The 15,243-nt window shown below is 32.7% G+C and overlaps 4 protein-coding genes across 5 annotated transcripts; 3 read left to right on the top strand and 1 right to left on the bottom strand.

Moving 5' to 3' along the window:
• Positions 1–323: 323 nt before the first annotated feature.
• Positions 324–2,232, bottom strand: LOC137806019 (nicotinamidase 2). Its single transcript, XM_068605895.2, has 2 exons — positions 1,838–2,232; positions 324–827 (listed from the first exon to the last, which is right to left on the bottom strand). The coding sequence occupies exons 1-2, from the start codon at positions 2,170–2,172 to the stop codon at positions 566–568; spliced, it is 597 nt and encodes a 198-aa protein (XP_068461996.1). The 5' UTR covers positions 2,173–2,232; the 3' UTR covers positions 324–565.
• An 886-nt stretch (positions 2,233–3,118) lies between these two features.
• LOC137806020 (DNAJ heat shock N-terminal domain-containing protein) lies at positions 3,119–6,815 on the top strand. The gene is made up of 4 exons (XM_068605896.2): positions 3,119–3,681; positions 4,800–5,056; positions 5,747–5,918; positions 6,056–6,815. Exons 1-4 carry the CDS (start codon positions 3,187–3,189, stop codon positions 6,665–6,667), a joined length of 1,536 nt encoding a protein of 511 aa, XP_068461997.1. The 5' UTR covers positions 3,119–3,186; the 3' UTR covers positions 6,668–6,815.
• A 519-nt stretch (positions 6,816–7,334) lies between these two features.
• LOC137806023 (transcription elongation factor SPT4 homolog 2) lies at positions 7,335–11,521 on the top strand. 2 transcript variants are annotated; one of them, XM_068605899.2, is made up of 6 exons: positions 7,335–7,532; positions 8,725–8,840; positions 8,919–9,010; positions 9,097–9,152; positions 10,129–10,190; positions 11,277–11,521. In XM_068605899.2, the coding sequence occupies exons 2-6, from the start codon at positions 8,751–8,753 to the stop codon at positions 11,325–11,327; spliced, it is 351 nt and encodes a 116-aa protein (XP_068462000.1). In that variant the 5' UTR covers positions 7,335–7,532; positions 8,725–8,750; the 3' UTR covers positions 11,328–11,521. The 2 variants fall into 2 exon arrangements, with proteins under 2 accessions (XP_068462000.1, XP_090156345.1); XM_090300219.1 differs by having other exon boundaries at positions 7,392–7,532; positions 8,725–9,010; positions 11,277–11,520.
• Positions 11,522–12,825: 1,304 nt separating this feature from the next.
• Positions 12,826–14,252, top strand: LOC137806025 (thioredoxin-like protein YLS8). The gene is made up of 3 exons (XM_068605902.2): positions 12,826–13,087; positions 13,245–13,567; positions 14,049–14,252. The coding sequence occupies exons 1-2, from the start codon at positions 12,968–12,970 to the stop codon at positions 13,551–13,553; spliced, it is 429 nt and encodes a 142-aa protein (XP_068462003.1). The 5' UTR covers positions 12,826–12,967; the 3' UTR covers positions 13,554–13,567; positions 14,049–14,252.
• Positions 14,253–15,243: the final 991 nt, after the last annotated feature.

The following is a 15,243-nucleotide window of genomic DNA, read 5'->3' as shown; positions in this document are numbered from 1 at the left end:
GAAAAATTTAAGAAAGTTGAGATAAATCCTAAAAAAATAGTTATTAGGTTGTTGAAAAATACTTAGTAAAAAAAGATTTTTTTGACGCTAAGTTAGTAAAATATATTAATATATAAGTAAAGAATGAGAAAATTAACTCATGAATTAATTTAAAATTATAAACTTCTGGATTAGATTAAAATATTTAAAGATAAGTTTATATTTTTAATTTATTACCTATTCCGTATTATTTACATTATAAATAGTTTTCTCCAAATATTTTACATCCGAATCTCTGAATATCTCGAAGTTAGGTAACATAATTTGATGATAGAACTTCAAAGTGAACTATAATGTTACATTCATTAAACTTTATCAAATTTCTGAGATTATATCCAAATCCAAACACAATCATGTTACATTATCACAATTCATTATTGCTGCAAATTATTTAATTTAAATTATAGTTATATATGAAAGTCCAATATTCGACACATGTACATTATTTAAGAGACACATTATTATTTATTATTTAAGATGTACATTATTCAAGAGGTGAGTACGAAATTCTGTAAACTAAACTAATTTAATTGACAGAAAGAGCTTGTTTAAGTCTGTCACAATCAAGTAAGTAAGCAAAGCCATAAGCCAAGTTGTTAAGAGTAGCATCATGCAAGTCCACGCTTGAGGTAGCAGTAGCATCTGCAGAGAAGAAAACCCTAAATCCTCTAACAAACGCCTCACGCGCCGTCGTCTCACAGCACAGGTTGGTCATAACCCCCGCCACTATCACCTCCTCCACCCCCATCTCCACCAGCCTTTCCTCCAATCTTGTCTTCCTAAAACCACTGTAGTGCGTGTTTCAATAAATAATTTATCTAAACCATAACCTATGTAACAAATACATGTAAATTATAATAAAAATTTACATAATAAATTTAAGTTTTTAAAAAATTATGTATTTTTAATTTTTAAAATTATATTTTAACAAATATTTTTTTAACAGTACTACAATTATCAGAAATTGTATTAGTGTAGGTGGTCAATAAATTTAAGTTTTTAATAAATATTATGTATTTTTAAATTTTTAAATTATATTTTAATAAATAATTTTTTAACAGTACTATAATTATTAGAAATTGTATTAGTGTCGGTGGTCAGTCCTACAATTATCAGAAATTGTATCCGTGTCGATTATCTGTGTCGATGATCAATACGTGTGTCCAATACTGGCAATGAATCAACAATTCAAAATGCTTTTCTTGCGTATTCTTGATAAATCAGTGTTTATATATAGATGTAGGAAGATCTGTTTGGGAAGTAAGAAGTTCCCTTGACATCTCTTCATCTGTAAAGAATTGTCGATGTGAAAACACAGAGACAAAAGGCTGATATTTGAATAGGAAAAAGAGTGGATCCGCGGGGTCCCAAATGAATTGGCTTATTCGAAAAAAGCCCGGTTCTTTGGAAGATCTATCTCGTGATACCACAGATATCATTTAAGCCATGTTCTTTGAAAGATCTATCTCGTGATACCACGGATATCATTTAAGCCTGTTCTTTGGAAGATCTATCTTGTGACACCACGGATATCATTTAAGAAACATGTCCAAACCTTATTTTCACTTAAACAAATTAAATAAAGATAATCTTTTTAAAATACTTACTAAAACAAAAAAAAAAGCTTATTATTCATTATTTACTTAAAATATAATTAGACATTAAACTTATTTATAAGAGAATAAAGTTAAAAGGAAAAAAAAATTAAAAAAAGTAATTAACTTTTTTATTAGATATTTAATGGATTAATTAGAATAAACTAATAAAAATTATAAGATAAATTGAGATGGATGGGTACCTGTAGGTGTTCTTTTCCACCACCACATCCCCTTCCTCTCTCTCCAAACCCTCCATGAGATGGGACTCCCACGCGCCGTCCATTATGAGGTCGCCGGGCCACCACTCCTCCAGCATGTTGCGGTGCTCGCCGGGCTTGTGGCAGTGGCGCGTGAAGATGACGGGGATGGAGGCGCGTCGGCAGAGGCTAATGGTGGTGTTGAGGTTAGAAATAATTGGGGTGGCGATGGAGGAAAAGTGGTTTTGCACGTCGATGACTAAGAGAACACATGATTTTGGATTTGGGTTTCGCCTTCTCGTCTCGTATTTCGTGTAGGGTTTCTCAGAAGATGTCATTTTTTCCTCTTTCGAGAGACAATGAACAAAGTTCCAATCTCTTCTTAGTTTGAAAATGGTTTTTTAAAATTCACATTTTTATATTAAATTTCTCTAAGTTTCAACTTTTTTTTTAAATAAAATTCATCCTTCTTCTATGATTGAACTAATAAATATTAAATTAAAAATAAAACACTACTTTTTTATTTCTAAAAACCGCAAAAGTATTAGGCGACAATGATTGCTACAGACAGACACCGATACTGATATAACATACGGACACGTAAAATTTTTAAAATGTAAGACACAAAGATACAAATTTATATATTATATAATTATGAATTATATAAATTGATAATAAAGATTTATGTTAACAAGTATGTTTTAGATTATTTTTTAGAGTAAAAATATGTTTTTCATGACTGATTCACGATGATTTGTTTCTTATTTTTATAATCATAATAACAATTTATAAAATAAAATTTGAATTTTTAGAAAATACATATTTTTAAAATTGTGTTAGAACTGTATTAAAATTGTCATAAATCTAACCAATACTGTTTGAATTGAACATTTTTCTACATTTAAGAGAAGTGTCTGAAGTTCGTTACTGCAATATGAGTGGGAGTCAATTTGCAAGTTCAAATAATAATAAAAATATTTGTTTTTTTTATATTAATAACAAAATATTATATTTTCTAACACATTCAAGTTAAAAATATATAAAAGTAGTCAATAAGTTTTTTTTTTTTGATAAAAATACAATTAAAAATATTTAAATTTATATGAGACTTGAAAATATCCAAACCCTAATCCATTAATCATATACTATAATAACAAGAATCACTTTTAACTCTTGATATTTTAAAACAATATTAAAATTAATTTAAAAATAAAGTATGTTAAGTGAGATAATGGTAAGAGAATTTTAGAAAATGAAATCTTAAAATATCTAACTCATGTTCAAACATATCTTGCATCCTTTTCAAGAAAAAGTTACTTGAGAAGGCAAAATATCTTGCATGGTTGGTTGTGATGGGCCATGTTGTTATATGGCAGAAGCAAAGGTTTGAAACTGTACCATATGATACGATGATGTCTTATCCTCTTTCCTTACCTTGTTCTTCTTATACTCATTCTTCCATCAACACCAACATCAACATGAACATGAACATGGCCACTGCTTCATCTGCATCTCTATGTCTTCCTTCCCACATCATCAAAAAGCCACTGGGATTTCAACCTTCAAGCCTCCAGAACAAGTCTTTCTCCAAGTCTAATGCATCCACCTCCACCCTCACATGCAAGGCATCATCATCATCATCATCTTCTGTGATAGACTTTGACTTGTATGAGCTTCTGGGCATAGACAGCTCGTGTGATCAGTCAGAGGTGAAAGGGGCATATCGGTCTCTGCAGAAGCGTTGCCACCCTGATATTGCTGGCCCTGCTGGTCATGACATGGCCATCATACTTAATGAAGCTTATGCCATTCTCTCTGACCCAAATGCACGCTTTGCCTATGATAAGGTTTTTTCTCTTCTACATCTCCTAAGACTTGCTTTTTGCTATATCTTGCTTATCTATACAAATTTAGCTATATCGTTTTTTTTTATAAAAATATTATACATCACTATAACTTGACATCTTATCTCAGCTAGACTATACCTCAAATAACAACAATTTTGTTGAGATTAATATATTGTGTCAATAAATCAAGTTGATCCATCTTGTACAATTGAGTCCAGGTTTGGATTCACAAATTGTCATGTCGAAATTTCAAACTAGCTTCAATTCCCTCAAATTCTAGGCCCTCTTCTTGAGGACATTCAACAGAACCAAACCTTTCTTTATTAATCTCATGTTGTGATGTGCCTTTCAACTCATCACTTGTGGTGCTTTGACTAATTGCTTTTTTCTTCTATCCAATTCAAGTTTTTGTTATAGTATAAATAAGTTTGTTCAGCTGTCAGTCTTTTATAACAGTCAGCTAGTTCTGTCTGTACATCAGCTTATATTAGCTAAATAATGTCAAGTGGTGGCAGTGCCTATGAATACATTTGTTGTACTCTTATTTTGTGTGTGTGAAATTAATAAAATCTCAGTTCATTTTCATTTCAGTTTGTCTAAGAAAGTTTTAGGAGCAGTTCTTCTGATGAGAGCCTTTAACTTGTAAAAGTTTCAGAATGTCAGCTTCTCTTAAGTTTGTAGTGTTTATAGACAATATAGAGGTGATCTTTTGAAAAAGCTAAGGTGCTTGTTGATTTTTACAACAATTATCATAGAAGTCGTAATTTTGATTGATTAATAGTTTAAGTCCAAAGAAATTAAACTCTTAAGGTTGTTGGTTGATCTTAACTTACACCAGAAATTTGACTCATTTTGTCTGGTGTTTTTTCCTTTGAAGTGTTTGATTAGTCTTTAAGCACCACAAATTTGGGCTCAGTGCATTTTCTAGTCTTTGATTACAAAATAGCCTTTGGGTCATGAGATGGATTCACTGCTTGCTTAATGGGACAAAGAAAAACAGATAATCATGAAATTTTGCTTCTGAACTGGGAGAATGTTTCAGTGGATCCATGTTTTTGGATAGTGTTTCAATTTGTTTGAGTTGGTTGTTTATGCAAGAAAGTGTTCATGTGGTGCAGGAGCAAGCAAAGAGTTCAGAATTCAAAGGGTTCACTGGCAGACCCATATACTCAGTTTGGCGTGGGTCAGAAAGTGAGCAGAGGGCAATATTTGTTGATGAGATCAAATGTGTTGGCTGCCTAAAATGTGCACTGTTAGCTGAAAAGACTTTTGCTGTTGAATCAGTTTATGGAAGAGCAAGGGTTGTTGCTCAGTGGGCTGATTCCCCACAAAAAATTGATGCGGCAATAGAATCTTGTCCTGTCAATTGCATTTCGTAAGTCTGCATATAACATTCTATATTTGGCTTCATATTTTGGGAATCACTGGAAATCAGAGGACCAAGATGAGAATCATGAGTTTTTCTTAATTGTTTCTTGTCAAATACCTTACTTGTTGTGATTTACATTGTACAATGTTCTTGATACTTAGAATAGGGTGGTAGAGCCATATTTTGTGGTAAATTGTTGCACACTTTCAGGCACACTATCTTAATAGTAATCTTCTCCTCATTTAATGTTGTGACTGTGTGATGAAACTAGCATCATCACTGTGGTGAATTCATGTAGTCAATATCAGTTAGTAGGAAAAGACTTTTGTTGTTTTGTTTTGTTGTTAATGTCATCACTTCTACTCTGGCAATGGAAGGCCCCTTTTCAGTTCTCTCCTGCAATTTTGATACTTCTAAACTAATTAGTAGAAGCACTAAAGTGTTTCTAGTGACTTTGTTTGTTGAGTTGCAAAGAACATCATAGGATTGAGAGACAATCCTTGTTCCAAAATGAGTGATTAGAAGAGGGGTTAGCAAATTAGTTGATGGTTTGTACTAGAATTTGGGCTTATGTTACTGATGTCTAGAATTTTAAACTTAAACACTAATATGAAAAGTATTTTGGTCAGGAGTTTTTAAATCATGATTCTCCCTTTTCCATTTTACTTATGATTCTTCTGCTTTTGAACAAACTAGGGTTGTTGAGAGGTCCAACCTTGCAGCTTTGGAGTTCTTGATGTCCAAGCAACCACGAGGCAACGTAAGAGTAGGAGCAGCTCACACAGCAGGTGCTCGTGTTGCTAACATATTTGTAGATGTGGAGAAGTTTCAGAGTAGATTTCAGGAAAAAGCTTCTAAGTCTTCTAAGGTTAGCTTGAAATGCAATGGGGAAGCAAGAATGAACATAACAAAATTGTCTTCATTGTGCTAAAACTTCCATGCTTGCATTCCTTACTCAATATTCATTCTCCACTTCATGCATTAACTAGACTGCATTTCTCACAGGAAACAAACCTCCAAAAAGAATCAAGAATGTCAGCAATTCAAGCAATAAGATCAATTTCCAATTGGTTATACTGGCAATCCCCTGGTAGCAGCTCATCAAAATCTGAAAAAAGCATGACAAGAGTTGTATATAAATTGCCTGAACCTGATATGGGGAAGCTCAGAGATGCAGCTGCAAGGAAGAAAGTCAGAGAAAGCACAAGAACCAAACATCAAGCCCCATTAAATTGCATTCATCCAGAGGATTATTGGACTCCTTCAACTCATGTTCTTCCTTCATCAACCACAACTACTCCAACACCTGAGAAGCCTTCAATTACTACAAAAGGACAGAAAAACACAAAGGAAAGTGATCATGAACTATATGAGAATCAAAATAGCCCTATTAGATGGGGACTACCAATGGTTACTGCATTGACTGCACTGGTTACAGTTCAAGTACAACACACAGTTGGGTCAACACATGAGTTGCAAGAACATGTGGGTGGTTCTCTTGCTCTGGATATTGTTAATAGCTCTTGGTTGCAGTGCATGCTGGCAGCAGCTACATGGTATATAATTGGAATGGCAATTACAGAACTTCTGGCCTTAATTGGAAATAAAAATAGATAGAACTAGTACAAATTAGGTGCTTTAAAGTTTGAAGTTTAGTAGCAAAGATATAGATACAAGTAATAAAGTGTAAGGTATATAAAATTACTCATGAATCACAGTAGATTATGTATAACAACTTCTCCATTAAGAATTTCATATTTTATCATTTCCACTCTCAGTTTCTTCTTCTTCTAAACCTAAACCCTAAACTCTCAGACTTGTTGGGATTCAATATTAATCACTTTCGTGCAGCTTTGCCTCCACAGTGACTTTGTTCACTTTCCTTAAGTATGGACAACCCAATATTTTGGTGAACGTTTATAAACCATATTTTTTTCTTATATTTTGGATATCACAAGTTCAAACAAATATGTTATGTCGGACATACGTATCAGACACTATATTTATATAACATTAGTAGGACACCTGACAATTTTAACATGAATTTAACACAAAGAGAAATATATTAATTTTTTAAAATTTAAATTTATTGTATAACCTTTTTTAAAATGATGTTTTGATTATTCTTGAAATTGTATATAAATTTTGACATAATAGTTTTAAAAATAAATAAATATAATAACAAGTAAATTTATAATTAAATAATATAAAAAATATTAAAAATTGTAATAGTTATATAAAATTGTGGAATTACCTAAAAAAATAAAAGAATGATGTTTCTGAGTTGAGGAAAAGTTTCTCTTTGACACTAAAAACAAAATCACATGCATTTGACAATCACTCCTCAGTTAGTTACGCCCCAACCTACACACTTTGTCGTCGACTGCGCCTCGCCGTGTCGCTGCAGCCACCTGCGAGTTGTGCCACCGCCGCCGTCGCCTGGTTCGTCCTTTTGCGGCTGTCCCGTCGTCCACCCATCGTGGTTCGTCCTCTTTATTTTATTTTATTTTTCTGTTTGCCCTTGGAGTTTTGCTTTGATATTTTTTTTTAATTTTTATTTGAATTTGAATTTGTATGTTTGTCTTTTATTTATTTTTTTCATTGCAATTGATTTTTATTGGTGATGCTTCCGCCATAACGGCTTGCAGTATCTGTTGATTACTTTCACCTTCTACTGTATTTGAATTGGTGATTGCCACATAATGATTTTGTATATCATGAGATTAGAATTGGACGCTTAACCTAGATTTTCATAGCTCGAGCCTTAGTGTTCTGAAGAGAAATCATATATTAGATTTCTCATAAAATTTGTTTGTAGTAGAGAGGTTGGGTGCATGGGATTTCACCTCGGGAAATCATTAGCTAGGCTCAAGGGCACTGTACATTGCCAGCAGTTTACACTCTTAGCTTTTTTCCTATTGTATAGAACCATTATTGAGTTTGAAATTTCTTGAGCAGCAACCTCACTAACAGTATTCCCTTGACCATCTTTATAAGAAGAGGGATGCATCCACATTCACAAGAGAAGAAATCCAAATTATCAACATCATGCTGACTAGGATCATATTATTTGTACCTTCTGAACTGCTTCACATGCAAAGTTTAGATGTCAGTGTTATTCGATCCATGAGTTTTGCATATATTATTAGGGAAATTATCAATTTGGTTTGTTATCTTTTGGGTTAAATCTGGTGTAGTCCCTTATCTTTTTAAAAGTTTCATTTAGTCTTTTATTTTTCTAAAAGGAGCCAAAATGGTCCTTCTCCCAGTTTAACATACCCGTAAAATAACCCACTCACTCACAGAATGTTTATTCAACTGCTAATGCTTGTTAGTACGTGAGCTAGAAATTGCAAAAAATAGGATTCTGAGATGTAGGTATTTAATTCCATCAAACAGTCATCCCAGTGGTTGAACTTCCCAATACTTGTAGCTTTCCTCCACTCTCACCTTGAGGACTGCCAGGTAATGATAGTGAGCCTAATGAAACAGCCCAAGATGAACACAAAACAGCAGGAAAATAGGCCTAAAAAAAGCCCACTTGGCTAGAGAGTTGCATATAATGGATCTGTGGTGTTGTTGTAAGCACTATCTGTTATATTTTGAGATGTGAATGAAATTCATTTAGCCTAATCCTAACTCTTTCTATTTAGCTTACCCTTGTTTTCTATTAGTCTGTCTATTAGTGAGCATACAGAAAATGGCAATTGCGCCCGCACAAATTCCTACTAGCTTTGGCCATGAGTTGAGGGCTTGTCTTCGTTGCCGCCTTGTCAAAACCTACGATCAGGTTTATTACCATTTTAACATTTTTTGTTGCTTTTTTGTTTTGCTTTTATTTGTTTACACTTTCTGCTTTGTTTCTCAGTTCCGAGAGTCAGGCTGTGAGAACTGCCAATTCTTTAAGATGGAAGAAGATCATGAGCGTGTTGTTGAATGCACTACTCCTAATTTTAATGGGTTAGTTGGTGTCAATTGTTCTTGGTTACAATTTTTTTCTATCAGTACTCATTTTGATTTTCTTCTTCCATTTAATTATACAACAGGATCATTTCAGTTATGGATCCCTCTCGCAGCTGGGCTGCCCGATGGTTGCGCATTGGTATGTTCATTCATCTCTTGTTGCGATGATCATAATTTTTCCTTGCCCTTATCTTCCAGTTTTCTTTTTCTTTAGAATAAAATATATTTTTGGCCCTCTATCTTTTTACTAAGATTGTTTTGATCCTTTGACTTTTTAAAAGATTCATTTTGCTCCTTGTATATCTTAATTTTGGGTTGATGTCTTCTGGAAACAGTAATCACTTTTGATTTTGGGGACCAATTTTGAACTATTATTTTTACCGATTCATAAAAATATTTTACTTGAGATTCAATTACATGGAATCTTTGGAAACCAATTAAGGTTTGAATCCGAAGGGTAATAAACAAGGTGAAAACCGGGTGAAAAAATGTAATTTTCATATTCTTTTAAAAGAAAAAAATGGATCTTTTAAAAGATAAATAACCAAAACCAATTTTAATGAAAAGATAAGGGATGAAAAAACATTTTGGCCCTTCCTTAGCAGCATTCTGATGAGATGGGAGTAGTAATTTAATATGCATCATTACATTTTTCCTTTTGATTAAGTTTTTCACCCTTTTCACATTCTTTAACTTTATAATCAAATTTTCAAGATCTAAGACATAATTTCAGAACTCATGATGCTGTGTGAACTTGAATTTGAATAAGATGAAATATAATGATGGATGGTGTTCTGTACTTTGTTTGCTTGCTTGCTACTACTACTTTTGTTGTTTGTTAATGTGTTTATATACGTTAGATTGGATTATGATAAGCAGCACAAAGATTAAAGGTAAAAGAAAAAACACCGTAGAGATCTGATAATGTGTTTATTTGGTTATTTTGTTAAATTTCATTCCAAGGAATCAGCTAAATTATATGCCAAGAAAAGTGACAATAACTTGTAAAGAGAAAAACAGAATGAATGTTTTTTTGTAGACTAAATTTTTATCTACATTGAAAACTTGTGTTGCTGTAAAGTTATAAAATTTGGTTCTCCTTGAATATGTTGCAGCCAAATTCGCTCCTGGTGTTTATACTCTAGCTGTCTCTGAGGCACTTCCAGAAGAGATGCAGGTTGGTATATTTCTATTTGTATGATGCAGAATTAGATTGCATAATACATTTGTAGTTCCAACTAAAATGAATGCTCATGGATAAAAGATAACAAATAAAAAAATGAATCAATTGCAAACCCATAATTAAACTTAAATTGTAGACTTGCAACCTATAAGTCTTAATGAAACTTGCAAATCACCGTGTTATGCATAAGGTTGAGTGTGAAACTTCAAAAATAAGCTCTAAAGAGCTTATTTTTTTGAAACTCTTCTCCATGATGTTTATAGGCTCAAGTAACTTCTATAGAAGCCATTACAAAAACTTCATGTGTCATATTTTCATTCCAATGGGGAATAATCATACACAACTTCAAAATTTACTTACAATGGTTGTTAGCTGCAAAAGCATCAATTTATAGACTATTTGTCTGTGGTAGCACTCCCAAAATTGAAATGCAATACCACTCCTGTCAGGGCCAGGATGCACAACGCAATCTGTTAGCATTTTATCGTGCTTTTGGCTAATCAATAGTCACACACAATCATGCTAAAGCAATGATTCATTACTGAAAATGATGAACTAAGTTGCTTACTCAAACTTGCTCTCCAACCAGCAAGAATCACTATATAGACTTCATCATTTGAACTGGTTGGAAATAGTTTGTTACGTCTCCACCATGCATTTCTTGCTAGGGGTTTCATCTCAACCATATTTTAACTCTACCTTTATTGTGCCTTCTACCTCTAGTGTACATTGTGGCGATTTATACCAACTTTGTTGGTGTACCAGTTAAAAGTTTCATGTGTACTTACTTATAGGACCTGTATTCGATTCATAAGGAACAAAAATATTAATAATATAATATATGCGATTGAATGCTTTGTTTGTTGAAAATCTCTTTTTTTAAGCCAAAAATATTGGAAAAGAAGCTCTGAATTTGTGGGTTGGGTTATGTACAACACAGTTTCCTGGGAAGTTGGGGTTTTGATCAAGTTCTTATAATGTCTAGTTTCTAGATTGAGGCCATTTAAGTAATGAATTGCTTGTTACATTATTATGGAATGATAAGTTTATTTATATATTTATCTATTTATTTAATTGCAGGCTATTTGCGAGGACGAGCGTGTGCAATATATCCCCCCAAAACGTTTGTGAAACATGTTAACTTTGGTATGACATCCCTTAACACAGATAGAGACCATGTTTGAATTTTCTTAGTGAGTTGTATGAATTCTGAGCACAATGACTTGATTTTCTTTTAATGATACTGAAAAAAGTGGAGATATATATTGGAATTGAAAGGGTATTAAATAGAAAAAAAAATCCAAGTAATTAAAAAATCCAAGCAATTTTTCTTCCAAATTACCAAAATAAACATTTTTTATTAAAAAAAATAGGTAAGTTTGTTTTGAAATAAAAATATGATTTAAAAAGATTGTATAGTAGGTGCTGAATGTTTACACAAGTGTTATGTATGAACTAATTTTTTTGTAATTTTTAAAAAAAAATTATGTTTTTATTTTATAATTTATCTATTTTCGAAATAAATAAAAAAAATTCTACCTCATAATTTGGGGGAAGAATCGCAACATTTTGGTGCTTTTGCCTTAGAATCTCTGTATAAATACTATTAGCACTATCGATGAATCATACTAAATTTAACCATTTAAAGAAATCATAATTCTCTATATTTATTATTATTGGTAATAACGAGTCTTTTGGTATAAAAAAAAGTTGTTCTCAAACTATGTGTTATAACTATCTAAATAATTTTTTTATTATTTGTTCTGTTATATTCAATCTAGTAGAGAGCCTCGTGCTGTGCATGGATTCAATTGTTTTGAAACTTTATATTTTTTTTCTAAATTTTCAACAATTAATATTAATATTCCCACATATTGATAATACATGAAAACATAAAATATCAGTGTAGTGTGTCTAGAATAATCCTCCTCTTACTCTTTGTGATTATCCTTTAGAGTTCTTCATCAAAATAATATTTAAAAAATAACAATAATATCTTTTATTTTTAAAAAGCATTACAACAGATTTAAATAATAATAATAATAATATCTTTCATCATCCTCAATTTATTAGTCTATAAGAAATAAAAATCACTTGAATAAAAAAATACTTATCAGTTTTTTTTCTTCGTATAATAAAAAATAAATGTGTAAGATTAAGGGTAGGAGTTGATTTGCGATTGTTTATTATAATAGAAAATCATTTTTAATAAGTAATAAGTTTTATAAAAAATTAAGGTTATGATTCTCTTCGGATTTTAATTATTTTGAAAGTGTATAACAAGCATATAAAGAAAAAAGTTATTATTTAATAAAATAAAACATAGATGATTGGGCTTTCTACACCTAACAGTTCAAGGACTGTTTCTTCCTGTAACTTCATACTTTCTTCTCTCACTTCTATAAATTTTCGAATTCCTTTTATAATATTTCAGATTACGTAATATTCGAAAATTATTTTTTAAATTTGTAATTAGTTTTTGGATTACATAATCCAGAAGTCTTATTTAGATTATATAATCTAGAAGTCTGTTTTCAAATGAGTTTCTTAATTACATAGTCCGAAAATAATCCGAAAACTACTGGTGACACAAGAAGGATAAAAATATATTTTCATGGATAGAGGTGACAGAAGTAGATATGGAGGTGCAAGAAGAAACAATCCAGTTCAAGCCCAATGCACCCACCTGATGCAATGTAAAACTCTTGCGTTGCTTCCGAACGCTGAAAGCGAATTTCAGTTAGGGTTTGAAGAAAGAGAAGGAGAAGAAGATGTCGTATCTGTTGCCTCACTTGCACTCAGGCTGGGCTGTTGATCAAGCAATCCTCGCCGAAGAAGAGCGTCTTGTGATTATCCGATTCGGCCATGATTGGGACGAAACTTGTATGCAGGTAATTTCAATTTCATATCGTGAATTTTGAGTTTCATGCTGTAAATAATGAATTCCTTATTGTGAATGGTGAATTTCAAATCGATTAAACTGCATATCGTGAACCGTGCTGGTTTTGATTTGAATTGCAATTTTTTGTGATGAAATTGGGAGAATAGATGGACGAAGTGTTGGCGTCAGTAGCAGAGACTCTGAAGAACTTCGCAGTGATATATCTGGTGGACATAACGGAGGTGCCGGATTTCAACACGATGTACGAGCTCTACGATCCTTCAACTGTTATGTTCTTTTTCAGGAACAAACACATCATGATCGATCTCGGCACTGGCAACAACAACAAGATCAATTGGGCTCTCAAGGACAAGCAGGAGTTCATCGACATTGTCGAGACTGTTTACCGCGGCGCGAGGAAGGGTCGTGGTCTTGTCATCGCTCCCAAAGATTACTCCACCAAATACCGCTACTAAGCTCATCTTATTATGTATGTCGTTTTCAAGCAATGATAGTTCATTGCCCTCTTCAACCTAGCCTACTTTTAAACACTTTCTTTCCATTATATTTATTATTATGCTGGTTATTATAAACATTATTTGTGTTTTATAGTGTTTTTCAATAATGATTCAGTTTAGAAGTGAAGTCAAGTGGTATTTGGTTTACATCTTTGGCTTTTGAAAACCAATCGAAACACAATCCAATTATAAGCTAAACTACTTTTAGTAAGGGTACACTGTTTAGTTATGCACACGCCTTTGAGTCTTTTGGTGAAAACCTGCTTTATTTTTAGTCTTGGGGCCTGTGAATAATACAACAGCAATTGCAGTTTTGTCTTAGTTTTCTTACCACACAGTTTAGTGAGGAGTTGGGGTTTTGATAAAGTTCTTTAAAGTAGTTATAATTTTTGGTTACTATAAATGAATTGCTTGTTACATTATGGAATGATGAGTTTATTTATCTTTTTGCAGGCTTTATGCAAGGACGAGCATGTGCAATTTATCCCCAAAAACATGTTAACTTTACTCACCACATTGAGTACATATTTATCAGAGCTGATAGCACATGTGTGCTATTCTGAAAATTTGTTTTACTTATCATTTGATGAATTTGTTGTCCCTGTAAGACCTGCTAAATCACCACAAAAGTTCCAGTGTTGGGTTTGAACCCATCAGCAGCCAGCATTTTGTTAAATACCTTCTCTGCTTCTTCACTTAGTCCAAGTAATGACATTCTTCACACGCATTTCATAAAACAGCTTCTGTGCATGATTTAACTCCCCATTCTGAATGAAACCACATTCCCAACAGGCATCTGATCAAAGAGTCCATGAAACCACACCCCTTTCCTTCATCTGACCAAAAAGCCTCTGTGCACCATCAAAACTTTCGCACACTGCACCAAAGTTGTAATGATTGTATTCCCAGAAACCACATTCTTCTCCGGCATTCTCCTGAACAAGTCCAAAGCCTGCTGTGTGAGGCCATTCCTTGCATACCCATCAATCATTGTGTCCCAAGACACAACATTCCTCAGCGGCATCTCATAAAACAACCTCTCAGCTTCCTTAACTTGGTCAAGCCTGATGTACCCTTTAATCATGGCTGTTCAAGTACCTACTTATCATTGTGGTCCACCAACCAATGCCCCTTTCAAGCATTTTATCGAACACTTTGCGTGCATCGTCGATTTTGCCATTCTCACAGACCATGAAGATTAAGAGATTGCAGCGCTTCATTTCCGAGTGAATAGCAACTGTGGATGTTAACCTGATAATAGTAACAACACCTTCACTGTGTGTAAACACATTAACAAAATCCCGTTAATGAAGCATGGATTTGGGCTTCGATTGCGGAGGTGAAGGAGAAAGACAACTTTTTCGTGATTAAGCTCGATGAGAAAAAATGAACAAAATTATTTTCTAGTTCTACACAGATATTGCTACCGAGATTTTCTTCAAATAAATTACTGTGAAAATTTCTCTTCTACTTTTTATATCAATTCTTACCCTTTTAAGAAAAGTAATATCAAATATATATATATATATATATATATATAATATTTTTTTGTTCTATTTTGCATTACAGAATTACCTATTTTGCTTTTTATATGTTTTTTATTTAAAATTTCAAAATTTATATCATAATTCTTCTGTTATATTTTTCA

This window comes from Phaseolus vulgaris, chromosome 3 (genome assembly GCF_051622355.1).
Source record: "Phaseolus vulgaris cultivar YP4 chromosome 3, ASM5162235v1, whole genome shotgun sequence".
Taxonomy (NCBI): Eukaryota; Viridiplantae; Streptophyta; class Magnoliopsida; order Fabales; family Fabaceae; genus Phaseolus; species Phaseolus vulgaris.
Note: the sequence above shows the minus strand (reverse complement) of the source record. Positions and strands in the feature narration are given on the sequence as shown.

Bases quoted from the DNA above. Each gene is read 5' to 3' on its own strand.
- LOC137806019 (XM_068605895.2), bottom strand. From the start codon at position 2,172: ATGACATCTTCTGAGAAACCCTACACGAAATACGAGACGAGAAGGCGA. The intron at 828-1,837 runs GTACCCATCCAT...CACGCACTACAG, and splicing joins GTGGAAAAGAACACCTACAG to TGGTTTTAGGAAGACAAGAT.
- LOC137806020 (XM_068605896.2), top strand. From the start codon at position 3,187: ATGGGCCATGTTGTTATATGGCAGAAGCAAAGGTTTGAAACTGTACCA. The intron at 5,057-5,746 runs GTAAGTCTGCAT...TGAACAAACTAG, and splicing joins TGTCCTGTCAATTGCATTTC to GGTTGTTGAGAGGTCCAACC. The intron at 5,919-6,055 runs GTTAGCTTGAAA...CATTTCTCACAG, and splicing joins AAGCTTCTAAGTCTTCTAAG to GAAACAAACCTCCAAAAAGA.
- LOC137806023 (XM_090300219.1), top strand. From the start codon at position 8,751: ATGGCAATTGCGCCCGCACAAATTCCTACTAGCTTTGGCCATGAGTTG. The intron at 9,153-10,128 runs GTATGTTCATTC...AATATGTTGCAG, and splicing joins TGCCCGATGGTTGCGCATTG to CCAAATTCGCTCCTGGTGTT. The intron at 10,191-11,276 runs GTTGGTATATTT...ATTTAATTGCAG, and splicing joins CACTTCCAGAAGAGATGCAG to GCTATTTGCGAGGACGAGCG.
- LOC137806025 (XM_068605902.2), top strand. From the start codon at position 12,968: ATGTCGTATCTGTTGCCTCACTTGCACTCAGGCTGGGCTGTTGATCAA. The intron at 13,088-13,244 runs GTAATTTCAATT...TTGGGAGAATAG, and splicing joins GGGACGAAACTTGTATGCAG to ATGGACGAAGTGTTGGCGTC.